Here is a 16,740-nt window from a genome sequence, read left to right as displayed (position 1 = left end):
AGTCAAGGTGGTGGATGAAGCCCCTTCCCCCTTTAAAAGACAACCTTTTTGTACAACAACCCCTAAACTGCGGAAGGGTTTAGGAAGTTTTGGCGCCTACCATTATTATTATTATTATTATTATTATTATTATTATTATTATTATTATTATTATTATTATTTATTAATTAAGCTTAAATGTGCCCATTTCTCCCCAAGCCACCCCTCAGACGATTCAGGCAGCTATCCTCTGCTGCCCCTCCGATGGTGATTTTTCACCACCAATGACCCCCTGGCCCTCTGCCACCAGCCCTTTGTCCTGGCCCATTGCCCGAGGCATTGCTTGACCCGCGTGATTGGCTCCATGGAACAAGTAGCCGCCAGCCCATTGGGCGGCAACAATGGCACGGGGGGGGCAGCAGGCAAGTGGCAGCAATGGGGCGATTGGGGAGGCTGGCAGCCCCCCTGATAAGCTTCGTAGCTCCTGTTTATTCCCCCTCTGCAGCGCACGTAGAGGCGGGGGGGGGGGGAAATTGAGGGGGGGCTGGCCACCCTCCTAGAAAGCCTCTCAGCTCCTCTTTACATCTTTGGGCAGTGCCTGAGTGCTGGAGGGGGACGATCATGGGGGGAGGGCACCTGGCAGCCATTCTAGCAAGTCTCACAGCTCCTCTTTACTCCCCATGCGCAGCGTGCAAGTGGTAGCGGTGGGGCAATCACAGGGGGTGAAGGGGCTGGGTAATCCTGACAAAACCTCGCAGCTCTTTACTCCCCATGCGCAGAGCATGAGTGGCGGCAGCAGAGGAGTGGGGGGGGGTGTGTTTGGCAACCCTCCTGGCAAGCCTCGCAACTCCTCTTTACTCCCCATCAGGGGTGGGATTCTACCGGTTCGCACCTCTTCGGGAGAACCTGTTGTTAATTTTCTAAGCAGTTTGGAGAACCGGTTTTTGGAAGAAATCTCCTTTTGTTTTTTTCCACTTTACAGGGCTAATCCTGTAAGGAAGGCAGGAAGGAAACATTCTGGTGGTGTTTCTAGCCTAATCTTTATTGCCCTGCTTACAGAAACTGCCTCTCTGCTTAACCCTTGTTACATTCTTGGCAGTACACCTAGATTTACTGTTGCCTGAGCTTCTCCAGAGTTTTTTTTTTTTTACTTTGCTGGTACTTTGCTGGGGCTTGACTTTCTTAAAGGGGAAGGGTTGTTTTAAGCTTTTTACACTGCTATTGGGAGGAAATACTCCCCTGTTGGAGTTCTTCTAGCCGGGGATGCAACAATCAGCACTTTGAAGAAATAATTGAATAACGAAGCTTTTAATGACAAGGAACCAAGATGAGTGACATTCAGCAAGGCTTCTTGGCTACCTAGAAAGATTGACATTCAGATGTGAGTTTACATACCCTTTCTGAGTTTTGGTCTAAAACTGTGGTTTTTTTTTTGTGAAGTTTAATTCTGTGCTTGGTGACGTTTAATCCTGTGTTTATTGATGGAATAATTTTCCCTATTCAGCTTTGTTTGGAAGGAAAAAGGTTAATCTCTGTTCCTGAAAAGAAGCAGGATTCAGAAATCTGGCTAGTTCCTGTGACTATTTGTTCTGGTAATAGGTTTAACAAACTATTTGCTCCTTTGCTACATTCTAGCACTAATTGCTTTCTTTGTTGTTAGGCTTATCTCCAGTGTTTACACTTGAGCTTGCCTGGGATGTGAGCTCTGGCAATAAGCTTGTGTTTTAGTTTTAAAAGGATTTAAACTGTTGGGATTTAATTTTTTGTATTGTGTTTTAATTTTTTCCTGCCTCATGGTTTTTTTTTCTATCTGGAGAGGGGGTCTTCCCCCTCCTTTTAATTCCTCAAGGTGCTCTGGCACCCTGCCTGATTTGTAACTCTGGCTTGCAGGTCTTTTTAATCTAATGATTGGTATTTAGAACAGAAGCTTTTTGTATTTTTGTATAGGTAATCCTTCACTTACAACAGTTCATTTAGTGACCATTCAGAGTTAACAATGGTACTGAAAAAAGTGACTTATGACTGTTTTTCACACTTAAGACAGTTGAGCATCCCCACGGTCACGAGGCCAGGCGAGGAGAAACACCCCTTGATGTGAGTGATGTTGAGTTGGCCACACCCACCCAGTCACATGACCACCCAGCGACGCCTACCCAGCTGGTCATTAGGGCAGAGAACCGGTTGTTGTATTTGAATCCCACCACTGCTCCCCATGTGTAGTGCACAAGTTGTGGCAGGGGCGATTGTGGGGAGGGGGCTGGGAGCCCTCCTGGCAAGCCTCACAGCTCTTTACTCTCCCTGCACACCAAGTGAGTGGCAGCGGGGGGGGGGCAGGGCATCATGGACAGCAGTGTCCTCAGGTGCAGAGGAGGTGGGGGAGAGTGGCAGATCCAGGTGCAGAACAGCGCATGCACAAGGACGGGAGGAAAAAAGTGGCCTCTGGAGCGCGGTCGCGAAAGAAGTTGGCAACGCTGTCCAAGCCGAGATAATCACGTCATCTGCCTTGCAAGCCCAATTATCATTTAAAAGCTACTCCAATATCCCACCTGCCTCTTGTGTCTCCCGCACAGGTGCTTGAGGAGACCCACCATCAAAGCCACCTAGTACTCAATCACCTTTGTCTCAACTTACGCACCTCTCACGTTGTGAAGCCCTGCTCTGCACCCAGCTCCTCTGGGACCGGCTTCATTGCCCCTTCTTGCTGCAAGGGCGGGGGGAGACGATCTGGGGAACCCTTACACAGCAGAGACACAAACAGAGAAGCCAGCCAGGTTGCTGGGAGTGGGGGGCGCATGTTAAAGGTGACCAGAGCATGGCAATACTATCTAAGCCAAGATGGTCCCCTGGCCCTCCGCGCCCAGCCCTTCACCCAGACACCATTTGAACTGGGCTTTTCGCTCCACGAGACAAGTAGCCGCAAGCCAATTGGGCACCAACAATGGTGCTGGGGGAGCAGCGGGTGATTGGCAGAGGGTGGGACACTTGCAGGGGCTGTTGGGGTGTCTAGCAGCCATTGCATGGGCATTGAAGGGGCTGGCAGCCCTTCTGGCAAGTAGCTGCATTACAGGAGTGTTGGGAGAGCATGCAATTACTGGGGCTGGGGGGGGGGCTGTCAGCCCTCTTGGCAAGCTTCATGGCTGATTTTTATTCATGGGACATCGTGGGGATTGGTGGCAGTGTGCAGAGAGGGTTGTGGGGACAAACAACCGAACTGCCCGTTCAGTGTTCGGGCCAGAGCCAAGGCACAGAGGGTGTCAAAATGGGAAGCTCTTGCCCACTGCTGACTCCCCGTTGGCCGTACTGCCCCCCAATCCCAGAGGAACTGCCAGTTTGCCATTGGAGCCAGAGCCAACCTCCTGCCACCGATACAGACTCCTCTCAAAATCCCAACTGCACATTGCGCCTGAGGTGCATGCCCTGCATGCTGATTATTTCCAACTTCCTGCTGTGGAAGGCAAGGCACATTGCAGAAACAAAATGCAGCACCTGGAAGAGAGATTTGCCAAAGTGCGGAGATATAGACATTTGTATGATGTAAGCGATCAGTACTACAAAAACCAGGAAGTAACAGCCAATGCATGGAAGGAAACTGGAAAAACTTTGAAGCCCAGACAGACACAAAGAATTCGCAACTGCGAGACAAATTCATGAGGGTAAAAATAAAAAACAAAAAAGCAAAGAGCAGGAACCGGAGAATTTGGTCCAGTGGGCCAAATTGTGTACCTCTCCCCCGCACCTCTGCCTCCACCTGCTGTTTGGAGGGCAGGCCCAGTGGTCCAGCACTTGGACTCACCTGTGCTGCACAGGTTGCGCAGGCCGAGTGCACTGGCCAAGGGGCCAGCGGGCTGCAACTGTTGCTAGATACTAGGGGTGGGTTCTAAAATTTTTTACTACCGGTTCTGTGGGCGTGGCTTATTTTGTGGGCATGGCTTGATGGTCATGTGACAATTCTTTAGGATTTAGCAGAGGTACTGGTCTACCAGGCTTTTAACTGCTTGCAGAGCTTGTTTTTGGAGGCACCTGTCTACTCATTTGTTTTCTTTTAACACTGATCAGCTGTAGGGCGGCCTTTTGAAGCCCCAGGGCAAGTGTTTAAACAGTTTTTTCCCCTCTAGCCGATCAGCTGGGACTCAGGAGGCAGCAATAGATTGGGGGTGGGGGCAAATAAAAGGTAAGAATAATGCAGGGGGGGGGCGGGGGAGGCAGAACCGGTTCGGTGACGTCATATCATCACTGCTACCGGCTCGGCAGAACCGGGCCGAACCGGGAGGAACCCACCACTGTCTGACACCATCAGTCCCCCCAGGCGTGCTGCCTCCCATGTGTGTGCCACAGCGACACCAGGCTGGGCTAGGCTGGTCCCTCACCATCTCTAGGGCTGCCCCACAGGTGAGATATGGGCCTATCCGGCCCATGGGCCTTATGCTTGATGTCTGTTGTACATGAAGAAAATAAGACATCACCTGAAAATAAGCCCTAATGCATCTTTTTGAGCAGAAATTAATGTAAGACCCGGTCTTATTTTTGGGGAAACACGGTAGGAAAGTCTGCATGCAAATTCTGCTAGCCTTTAAGCAGTCAATAGTCCCTAACATGCTTCTTAAAATGAAGCCTTTTCTGAGTTCCTTCTCGATCTTCCCAGGACACGTCTTCCGCTCAGAAACAGTCATTTTACTTCTGGATTGTTTTTCCCAAGAGGATACTATCAGTTTAAAACCTAAGTTTAGCACTTCAAACCTAAATAATTCTGGGGATGTTTTTTCAGCAATGTCCTTGAGAAAGAAGAGAGAGAATCAACAAACTGTGAGGGAGCCTGCCGAGGAAAAAAAACGGATTGACTCATTTGCTGCACTTCAAAATTTACAGCAAGCAGACATTATATAGACCAGAGTCTAGTGGTGGTGAACCTATGGCACATGTCCCAGAGGGGGCACGCAGAGCCCTCTCTAGGGGCACATGCGCCGTCGCCCCAGCAGAATGTTCGCCAAAATTTCTTACTAGAAAGCCAGAGGGACGAGGGGCCGAGCTGATCCCCTCCCTCTCTCCACACCTGCCTGAGGACATCTGCCCAGCAGCCCAATGGGAGTGCTTCCTCCCTCTCCTGTCTGGGGTAAGACGGCTCATGTGCAGTGTGAGGGTGCAGCACTGACGACAGCCTGTTGAGTCTGTGGTGAAGGTAATTCCCGTGGTGGGGATGGAGAGGAGCTAGGTTGGAAGGGAGTACAGCTCACAGCATGGCATAGCTGGAGGAGAACGGAGCGCTTGGGCGACGGCACGGGCTTTACAGTGCCAGCCCTGGATGTGCCGCTGGCCCTGCCTTGTTGCTTACACCTCATCTTATTTATGCAAATTCCCCAAGAAGTAGGTCCAACGCATGGCTGAGCAGAGGACGAGTACTGGAGAGATTGGAAGCCTGCTTGGATGAAATTAGGCTGTTTATGAATGAAAAAAGAGCAGGAATATCCACAGCTCACTGATACGGCCTGGCTTACCAACCTGTTTTTTACAGATTTTACACTACACTTCAATGTACTGAACAAACAACGACAAGGTGTAGGGAAAACAGCAGAAAGGATGGTTTGTGACATCAAAACATTTGAGAGAAAATTAGGTTTTTGAAAGAGACCTTGAAAGTGGGCAGCTGAAATATTTTTCTAAAAAATTTAGAGAAAATTTATTCTCTAAAAATGCATTTAGAAAATTCTACAACGTTTGCAGACAATCCTACAAGCCATCAGGTAATCTACAAGGAATTTTTTTAGCATTATAGCAGCTGCAAAGGTGAATTTTAGTAACAGGTTGGAGATAGAGACAACCCTGTGTTTTCTTACTTCTCCAGATAAAGCCAAATTTGAAGAACTTGATCTTTCCTGCTTACACTGGTTAGATTTAGAAAATCTGGAAATGGAGCCATTGGAAGTTCAAGAAAGCTCTATGTGGAAAAATAGATTCTATGACCTTGGAACCGTGAACTTCATGAGACATTGTAGGACTACGCAGCTGCTAAATTTCCAGTGCAGCATAGCAGGCCTTTTGGCTTCTTTTTGGGCTATCTTCTGCAATTTTGCATCTTCAATCCTCTGAATGTTCTGTAACTGGGCCTGGGAAGGCTGCCTGGGAAATTCTGGGGCTGGAAGTGAAAGTTGAGTGAGAGGCAAGTGTGTTGGTCCCTCTCTCCTGGGTGAGAGCTGTGGGGGAGGAGTGGCTCCTTGCCTGGTGGGTGAGAGCGACCTGGCAGCGTGTTGTTTGTGCATTGAGTGGATTCATTCTGAGTGTTTTGGGAGATAAGGGGGTGCTGAATGTGATCCCTCTGCGGCAATAAGGTGGTGTGAGTTTGAGGGCGCTGAGAGCAATGCTGTAGTGCCTGTAAGGCTCACCTTGCCCCCAACTGTTTGTCAGTGGGAGTAGATTTTCCCCTTTTTAAGGAAGAATGTTGGAGATGGGGGATGGAATGTTTCTCGGGGAAGGCAGAGGACAGTGACCTATTTCAGTGGTGTCAGGTAACGGGAGATGCGGGAGGCAAGGGAGGCCCTGGCACGGGGAACACGACCTTGGTGTTTAGTATCGGTCTCGTGTTCTGCCCCCTTGCACTCACCTCATTTATCTGGTCAGCAGATCTGCGGTGGCCCTGGTCTTAGGCTGCTGCTTTTAAATGTCAGATCAGCCTGCTATAAGGCTACCCTTATTGAAGAGAAGGCTGATCTGGCTTGTATAACTGAGACCTGGCTGGGCCCAGAGGGAGGTGTTCCCAGTGGTGGGATTCTGCCGGTTCTAGGCGGTTCGGCTGAACCGTTTGTTAAATTGCTGGCTCACTCCGCCCCTTGCCCCGCCCCTCCGCACCACTATTTATTGGCCTCGGCCCTCGCAGCACACAAACTGTTTGTTAAATTGCTGGCTCGCCCACCCCTCCCACCACTATTTATTGCCAATAAATAGTGGTGGGTGGGGCGGGGCGAGGGGTGGGTGAGCAAACAGTTCGGTGTTTTTTGTAACACACCGAACCATTTGTTAAATTGCTGGCTCGCCCGCCCCTCGCCCACCACTATTTATAGGTCTCATTCGCAGTGTTGCACAGCTTGCCTGCAGTTACTCTTTGGCTCCTTGACCACATGGCCTAGACTGCTTTCCTAACTTTGCCCACGGCAGCCTCCCATTCTGTTCCCAAACACCCACATCGGAATGCCCCCGACCGCTCCAGCAGCAGAACAGGCAAGTACAGCCGAGTGCTGCCCTCGGGAAAGCGGGGCTGGGAAAGATGGTCAACCTGCACCCACACAGCTGCCGGCTGGAGCCTACTCCCATCCAAGCACCGCTCTAGTGGCTGGCGGTGGTGTGGCTAGCGAGGTGCTTGGATGGGGTGGCCAGAAGCTGTGAGCCGTTGGCCAACCCATCCAAGCGTCTCAGGCTGCTGCTGATCCAGCAGGACTGTGTTGTGGCCACCTCCCACCCGTGCGGCACCAGCCTTCCCTACCCCATCCTGTCACTGGGGGAGAGGCACGACTTTTATCTACCCCAGAACACTGGCTGCCCAGGCTGCAGCTGATGCTCTGCATCGTAATGGGCTCCAAGAGGAGGAGAGGCATCGTCTGCCCCATTGCGAAGCTCAGTAAGAGCAACCAGAGCTGGCTGCAGGTGCAGCCGGACGGGCGCACGTGCAGTGGAGCGAAGGCTTAAGGTGCTGCCTCCAAGCCGAGGGACGATCCGATGGTGCAGTAAGTGCGCCGCCGCCACCCGGGCGGGACAGGAGAAAGAGATGGAGAGGAAGAGAGATGAAGGAGAGAAAGGGGGGGAGAAAGAGATGGAGAGGAAGATGGATTGCACCCATGCAACCTCTCCTCACCAATAGACCTCTCTGTGTCCCATGGTATACAGAGGAACTGAGAGGGATGAAACGCATGAGACGTCTAGAGTGCAGCTGGTGGAAGACGGGATGAACTTGACTAAACACGGGTACGAGCTGCTACTAAGGCCTACCTCGTGGCAATTCATACAGCAAAGTGTAAATACTTCTCCACACTAATTGCGTCTGCAGATAATCGCCCAGCGACTCTCTTTAAGGTGAGCTGCCTCCTCCTGGGGAAGGAAAATCCTTGCAGATTTTCTGGAAGACAAAATCACTCAACTTCGTTCCTAGTTAGATGCCAGCATGGTTGCTGGTCCGGTGGAAGCCCCTGAGGCAGGTTCTTGCCGTTATCTGGGAACAGTTTGACCCTGTTGCTCCCGAGGAAGTGGACAGGATCCTAGGGAGTATATGTGCAACTACTTGTTTTAGATCCAGGTCCCTCCTGGCTTGTGAAAGCTTCCCAGGAGGTGACAGGCGGGTGAACTCTGGCGGTGATTAATGCTTCCCTACAGGACCGCCCTCTTCTTAAGAAGCCATCGCTGAACTCCACCCAGTTGGATAATTTTCAACCTGTCTCCAATCTTCCCTTTTTGGGAAAGGTGGTTGAGAAGGTGGTTGCGCAGCAGCTCCAGAGATTTTTGGATGGAATGGATTATCTTGACCCCTACCAGTCAGGATTCAGGCCTGGATTTGGGACAGAAATGGCATTGGTCGCACTTTTGGATGATCTCTGGCGGGAGCGGGATGGGGGTAGTGCATCCATCCTTCCTCTACTTGACCTCTCGGCAGCTTTCAATACCATCGACCATGGTATTCTCCTGGGGTGGCTTCGGGGGATGGGAGTGGGAGGCCTTGTGCTATCCTGGTTCACTTCCTTCCTCTGCGGCCATTCTGTCAGTGTTGATAGGAGGGGAGAGATCCAGTTCTCGCCCGCTGTTTTGCAGGGTTCCGCAGGGCTCGGTACTCTCTCCACTCTTGTTCAACATTTATATGAAGCCGCTGGGTGAGATCATCCGTCACCATGGACTGAGGTATCACCAACATGCTGATGATACTGAGCTGTATGTCTCAGCCCATGGTGAGTTAAATGATGTCATGTCCTTACGTAAGCAGCATTCCCATCACTTGTGCAAATGGAGCGCACATGCTGCTCATGCGAGTGGGGGTGCATGTGCATGCTCGTCTCTTCTGCAGCCCTGTCCCAAAGGGTGCAGCAGTTTGAGGAAGGAAGTGCTTAAACCCAATAGGCTCAAATGGGGCGTTGCTGGCAAATAACAACACACTATGTGAATGTGGGAGACAAAGAGTCTGACCACTTGTTGACCTGTTGATTACTACCAGTAGAATACACCTACAGTGATTGTTTCTGGTATAAAGTCAAAAAGGTGGCCTCATTTTGGCAGTTTAAAGTTTGATCTGGACACGAAATAAAATAATAACCCTGCCAGAATCTGGCACATTAATCTGAACAGGATCTCACCGACTCAGTCAGGGTCTACTGTAGTTGGTCTTATTTCCTGCTAGTTTTTCAGCTATCCTGTCAGGCCTTCATTTTCAACTTTAGCCCAAAGAATTCAAACGAAGTCAAACAAGTTCACATTATGCCCTAGTTCTGAAGATATGTGGGCAGGCATCCCATACAATGGATAAGTGTAACCCAGTTTAGAATCATCTCTTCAACTGAGATGTTTGGCATGTCTTGTGAACACCATCCATAGGTTTGCGAAAGCTTACCCTCCTGTGTGCATTATTTTTAGGGGTGATACAGGATTGTTTTATTTGCTGCCACTAATAGGCAAATGAAAATGATTGGTGATACTCTGGCTCCCTCAAGTGGGACTATTCCAACAGTAGCTTGGAATATGGTTTCCCCAAGTTATTTCCCACAGCAATTTCAGCTTTTCCAATCTTCAAGTGGCATTCACCAAAGGAAAAGAAGAAATGAATTCAGCGAATTGTGCCTTCTAATCTGAGGGATCTTTAGATGAGAGGCAACCACTCATGGGGTTATTTTCAATTACACTAAACATATCGGTACAGTTGTTCTGTATGTTGACCACTTTCCTTCACTCCCTTGGGTAGTCAACTTTCAGAAGTTTTACTGTATGTACCAAATGTAAACTAAATGAATTACTAGAAGAAAAACTAAAGGATCTAGAGGAAACTCTAGCCACTGAAACTGAACCTGGTTTCTGGGTAACCAGGAAACTGGGAAATTATTCTCCAAAGGATTATCATAACCATTTTCATAACCATATTTACAGACTTCTCACATCCTGGACATAAACTGTTTCAACTCCTGCCCTCAAGATGACGCTATAGAGTACTGCACACCAGCTCTAGACACAAGAAGAGTTTTTCCCTAACTAAGTCTGCACTATTAATCTTTTCATCGTTCCTATCACCCATCTCCTCCCACTTATGACTGTATGACTGTAACCTTGTTGCTGGTATCCTTAAGATTTATGTAGTTTCCTAATATGATTCGATTGCTTATTTGTACCCTATGGCTATCATTAAGGGTTGTGCCTTATGATTCTTGACGAATGTATCTTTTCTTTTATGTACTCCGAGAGCGTATGCACCAAAGACAAATTCTTTGTGTCCAATCACACTTGGCCAATAAAAATTCCTATGCTTTGCTATGCCATGCCATGCCATGGCATGCCATGCCCATTCCCATTTCTATCCCTTCCCTTCCGGGAACCAGGAACTTACTACTCTGACTTAAAAGATTTGCATGTAGAGTCTTGTTTTCTCACAGGCAGGAAATGGGCATCACTTTAAGTGGCCTTAGTGGGATGGTTCCATGGGATGGTTCTCTCAGGAGGATGACAAATACAGGTGAGCCGCTTCATCAACAGGCACAGCAAAACAAGAGACCCAAAACCAATAGTTTCAACTGCCAGTAAAAAGGAAGTATGTATTGAGCTGTTGTTTAAGGAGGATCAGCCCCTGACGACCCGACGTTTAAACACCTTAATTGAAACAATGTTCAGTATGGCCGGATTTTACGTACTGCATCAAACCCAGAGGCTACTGCTACCATCAATCAAGGAAGCACAACCTATCAGTGCCAAAGCCCGTTGTATTTACCAATTTGTTTGTAATTGCAGAGACATCAGCAGAACTGATAGTTGCCTGGCTTTCAGAATGAAGAAGCACTTTTTAAAATGGGTTCAGACAGTACTGAGCAATCCAACAGCAAACCATGGCCACAAAATGCCTTCTTCTGCTATCACGAGACACATACTAGCTACGGATCACCAAGCCAATTCAAATACTGTGTTCAAAGTTTTGCTGCGCCATAGGAACTCTCATTTTCTATGTTTTGCCGAAGCGGTTGCCATCAATCGATTGAAGCCTCTTTATGTGTGCAGAAACAATTGTATGTCAATCTAGGCCTTCTGTGGGCGTAAGGTTTATCATGGGCTGGTTTCCGCATATGTCACATGTTTAATTAACACTCTCACTAGACTCTATGTTCTATGTTGCTTTTAACTGTTTTATTTAACTTTGGTACTGACGAGTCAATATGAAATGCTTGCATCTACCACTGTTCGGTTTTTAACTGCATTGTTTAAATTATTAGAGGGGACTGTTTTAAAAATACAGGTGAGTTAAAATGCATAGTTCAGGTTTGTAATGCTGAGGACACCAGGATCCCATATTTCAGGGGTCACCGATCATGCCCTCAAAAGACATGGAGTAATCTGTGGATATTTCCAATTTGTATAAATTGATTGTGCTTGGATGGAGCCATCTCCCAGCTTTGCTACATGCTTTAAAGTTGGATGGCTGACTAGCTGCCTGAGGGTGATTTGGAGCAAAGAAATGGCATAAAGGGAAAAAGTTAAATATCCTTGCAATCAGTTTTCCCTGATTTCTTTCATGTGTTCAGTCTGCCTTTTACAGTGTTCACCCTGAAAAATGACTTGCACAAATCGTAGGAGATGCTGTTTGAATGTTGCCTTAATTGTCCTTTACTGAAATATTTCTCAACCTTGGCAACTTTAAGATGCGAGAACCAACTGCCAGAATTCTCTAGCCAACAGACTGGCTGGGGAATTTTAAGAGTTAGAGTGCAAACATGCTGGCAGGGTAATTCTGGGAAGCAGTTTATATCCATTAATGGTTTATAATTTTTAAAAAACATGATTGGCCACTAGATGTCAGCAGCTGCATTGCAATTCAGAAGAACTCCCTTTACTTTTAAACAGTGATTTCAATTATCTTCAAATAGATTGCAGAAATTCACAAGGAAGACAATTGCTCATTCTCCAATCGGCTTTTTCCAATCTAGCACCCTCTAGAAGGGCTGGGACGAGAAGGTCAATTGCCCACCTGATTGTGCCCTACAACTGGAGTTTTTAAATTGTATTTGATGAGAACTTGATGGATTCCATGAGAAACTAAGAGAAAAACCGCTAAATTCACTCAAGCACAGCCAATTTTCTAGCACTTGAGCTCTGCCTCTAATTCAGGCTTCCAGGAATTTTTATTTTTTTTAACACTTCTGCAGCCTGAAAAAGTCTAAAAACACCTGTTCTAGAATTCCTAAGGGGAACTCTTAGGCATCAATGCCACAACTAGGAGCACCAGAAAGGCCTTGTCCCTGTTTACTACAATCAATCATTTGTAGCATTAACCACATGAAAATCCTTACTGGTTCATTACTTTTATGTTTCAATGGTTTCGTTCATGAACCAGGGTGCGCTGTATGAAGCAAGCCATGGGACCTAGGAAGAGTTGAGATAATGGGTAAAATGGGACAAAATGAACAATTTCTATGGCTTATTGGGGCATTCTTTGAAAAGAAGGATATGTTCACATTACCATCTCTCTTTGGTGTGCTTTTCTTTTCCTGTTATGGATCTCTGGAGAACCCTGTAAGGAAGAGAGGATGGAGGGCAATTAGTTAATAGGAACAGTTTCCTCCCATCCCCACCCCCATTATAGATATGGATTCTAGATAGATCCTGCAACTCCTCTTATAAAAGGCCATTTAGACCGTCTAGCATGATGGGCCACATGTAAGACTACTGAATAAATAAATTTTATCTAGATCTTAATATCTCACACTGTGGTCTTCTCAGCGGGTACACAAAGAGAGATGGCCACATGCTTTTCAGAAATTTATAGATTTAGACATCATGAAGTCCTTGTGCCTTGCTTTCATCAGTTCTCCTTCCAGGAAAGCATTGTGTAGTCTCATGGTGCTGGACTTCCTTCCCAGACTTACAATGAAGAGTCATGCAAGGGATATGTCCCAGAGGAGTGTTTCCCTCCCACCCAGTTATGCATTAGTGGCAAATATCTGTAGCTCACATGTAGGATGAGGGTGAAGGTTCATTCCAGGAATGAAGCAAAAAAGCCACTTCCACAAAAATACCCAGAGAAGATTCCTTTCCACCTCCAAGAAAATCTGAGGCCACCCTAATTACGCTTTCATTAGTCAGTTTCACCGGATATGGTTATCTTGATCTGGAGACCTGTTCATACAGGTGTTGTCCAAATAAATCAAGCATATTAGAACTTGGTATCACCTATTGTGTTAAATACTAGACTGCCCAACATAACAAATTGTGCTGGGCATCTTCAAGGAGAAGGGTGTCGAAGTCAATGTAGTGGTTGCAATCACATTATGCCTGTCATAAAGGGCAAGACTTCAACCACACAGGAGTAGCCACCATGCTGACTTTTTTCATTTTTTAATAATCTTTTATACAAATGGCTTTTCTTTACTTTATATTTTATGTATTAATACTTCCTTATTACTATGTATTTTAATTATTAAATTTTAATTATTTTTAAATTTTGTCTGTCTTTGTGTTTTTAATTAGGCTGTACACCGCCCTGAGTCCTTCGGGAGAAGGGCGGTATAGAAATAAAATTAATAAATAATAATAATAAATATAGTTTTGTCATAACTGTAGGATTGTTTTGATCCCCTTAGACACTCTTATCTTTTTAATCACTATCTTTTTAGTCTTCTCAACTTTACACATTTCTGTTTTTCCAATAATTGGAGCTCAAGAGATAGACAGGGTGATGCAGCAGGAAAGGAGTTGAGACCTAGGAGTTTGAGGATTCTGCATAGTATCTTAAGTTTTTCCTAGTCCTGTATTTTTCTGGAAAGCTGTAATGTTGTTCCTGGGATCTGTTGGAGCCACTTTCCCAGCTTAGGAGCCACGGCTCCAAATGCTCCCTACTTCCTTTGGGACCATTTTGGCCTTTATTTCAACATCCGCTCTAGTTCTTCCTTCAGACCTTGGTAATTTTCCAGGTTCTCATACTTCATGCTGCTGCTGTCACTTGGCTCTGCTGTATCCATGGCCACCGTTGTCATCTGGTTCTTGTCAATTACCATGATGTCTGGTTGATTAGCCAGTACCTACATGACCTTCTGGATTTGGAAATCCCATGGGATCTTAAGTCTCCATAATTAGTGGTCTCCCTAATTCTGTGGAATCTGCCATCTGAACTTCAGAAGATCTAGTACACATATTCTTATACAAAATGCCCTGTACTTGGTTGTGGAGCTCAGTGTATGCTGTTTCTGCCTACATCTTACACCCTGCCTAACACAGTAGACCCCTGCATCTATGGATCTGGGGCTAAGTGCCTTTTTTGGTGCTGCTACAATCAGTGCCTCAGTGCTCTTTAGTCCCGCCCTTCCCTTTCACTGGTATAATTTTCCAACGTCAGCTATCTGTTGATGGTAGATCCCATGCACCATCTTGTCTTGCCATGGCAGTTCCTTTGCTTGATCTTCTTCCTGGTCTGCTGCTGCTTCAAGCATTCTCTCCACAGCTCATCTTTGGGTGCCATCAAAGTGATCTACTTCTAGATGTTCTGGGTTTCATCCAGCACAGTAACTTTTGACACCCCACCTTTCTTTCCAGATGTACAGTCTCTAGATATTGGACTTGGGCGGAAATCTCCATACATTGTGAGGAAATTCTGTGTCTTCACATTGGTTTGAATGTAGAGTAGAGTAGAGTGAGTAGAGTAGAGTAGAGTAGAGTAGAGTAGAGTAGAGTAGAGTAGAGTAGAGGAGAGGAGAGGAGAGGAGAGGAGAGGAGAGGAGAGGAGAAGAGAAGAAGAGAAGAGAAGAGAAGAGAAGAGAAGAGAAGAGAAGAGAAGAGAAGAGAAGAGAAGAGAAGAGAAGAGAAAAGCTTGGTGGCGCAGTGGACTAAAGTGCTGTTAAAGTAGCACTTAGCTGCCAGCTGCCTGCAATTACTGCAAGTTCAAATCTCACCAGGCTCAAGGTTGACTCAGCCTTCCATCCTTCCAAGGTAGGTAAAATGAGGACCTGGATTGTGGGGGCAATAAGCTGACTTTGTATAAAAAAAAGAACACCACTTAGGGGGCCCGAAAGCCCTAATAAGCAGGTATATACAAAAGTATGAAGGCTATTGCTTAACGCATTGTAAGCCGCCCTGAGTCTCTGGAGAAGGGCGGCATATAACTGGAACTAATAAATAAAGGGTAGAATAGAATAGAATAGAATAGAATAGAATAGAATAGAATAGAATAGAATAGAATAGAATATTGGAATGTGGAATAGAATAGAATAGGATTTTTTTATTGGCCAAGTGTGATTGGACACATAAGGAATTTGTCGGTGCATATATATGTATTATAATATGTATTATAGATAGATAGATAATATATATATAAATACATAAATATAAATAGTGCGGGCCACCCTGACGAAGGGCTTCTGAACCAACTCCGAGGAGCCAGATTCGGCCACAGGCCTCGTTTTACCGCGTCGTGTGAAGCGGCCAACACGCCAACTCCAAGAAGGCACGTGCGCATCCCCGGGCCACCGGAGAGGCTCTGTCTCCCTCTCTCTTTTTTTTCCCCCCTCCCATTTCAGCTGCTGCCTCGAGCGAACGGCTCCGGCAACGGACAACGAAACCCACCAGGGGCGACTCCACCTCTGCCACACGGCCGCTCCAGCGCCCGCCTGAGGCGCCATTTCTGCTCGTTAGTTCAGGCGGGAAAACGAGGCGGGTATGCACAGCTGTTGCTGGGTGAAATCTGCCGGCTCGGACCAATGGGAGCCTCTCTTGGTGACGTCATGCGCCCCCCAATGGCTGTCCTGCCAAACCTTCCAGCCAATCCCACAAGGGGAGGCAATTCCCCTCAGAGAGAGGCCCCGGGAAGGGGAAAAGGGAAGATGGGCAGAATTTCAAAGGCAGCCGCCATTAAAGGGCGCCCCCCCCTTCAGCGCCTTTGTACCGCGGGGCTTAGCTTTTTCAGCGTTGTTGTTTTTTAATTCCCCCGAGCTGGATTCATAAATAAAGTCCCTGGCGCAGAGGAAGCCGCGCCGGGAAACCGTTGGGGGAAGGCAACCGGCGCGCGCGCGCAAACGATTGCAACAATTTGGCAAATGGCGGCAAACGGCTTCGCCTCAGGGTTGCTCCCCGCGAGGGTCCGCGTGCCGTTGGGGGTCTCTGGAGAAGGAAAACTTACCAACTTTCAAAGGGGTTTTATTTCTTAACACAATCATTATAATAACTCTTATTTTATATATTTAAGGAAAACTCAGCAATTCCATCAATAAGTATTAATAAATTGATGGTTTACAACAGTTGTTTGTCAACCTTGGTCACTTGAAACTCTGTGAACTTCAATTCCCAGAATTCCCCAGCCAGCTATGCTGGCTGGGGAATTCTGGGAGTTGAAGTCCACACATTTTGAGTTAGCCAGGGTTAACAAACAACAGTTGTAAACCATCGAGGTATTAATCCTTATTGATGGAATGGCTGAGTTTTCCTTAAAATATATAAAATAAGATTTATTATAATGATTTAAGAAATAAAACCCCTTTGAAAGCTGGGAACTTCTTCCGGATAGATGGACTTCATCTCCCAGAATTCTCAGCAATGGTCATGCCGGCTGGGGAA

At 46.9% G+C, this 16,740-nt stretch overlaps 1 protein-coding gene across 1 annotated transcript in view; it reads right to left on the bottom strand.

Annotated features, from left to right (window-relative positions):
• NMUR1 (neuromedin U receptor 1) overlaps positions 1-15,809 on the bottom strand; it is a 78,714-nt gene extending 62,905 nt beyond the window's left edge. Inside the window, 2 exon segments of the mRNA XM_070946058.1 lie at positions 12,659-12,709; positions 15,754-15,809. Of these exon segments, the coding sequence (XP_070802159.1) occupies positions 12,659-12,709; positions 15,754-15,809 (107 nt within the window).
• Between the last annotated feature and the right edge of the window lie 931 nt (positions 15,810-16,740).

This window comes from Pituophis catenifer, unplaced genomic scaffold (assembly GCF_029215685.1).
Source record: "Pituophis catenifer annectens isolate HBS135680 unplaced genomic scaffold, rPitCat1.0.hap2 SCAF_6, whole genome shotgun sequence".
NCBI classification, from domain to species: domain Eukaryota; kingdom Metazoa; phylum Chordata; class Lepidosauria; order Squamata; family Colubridae; genus Pituophis; species Pituophis catenifer.
This window is presented reverse-complemented; position numbering and strand designations above follow the sequence as displayed.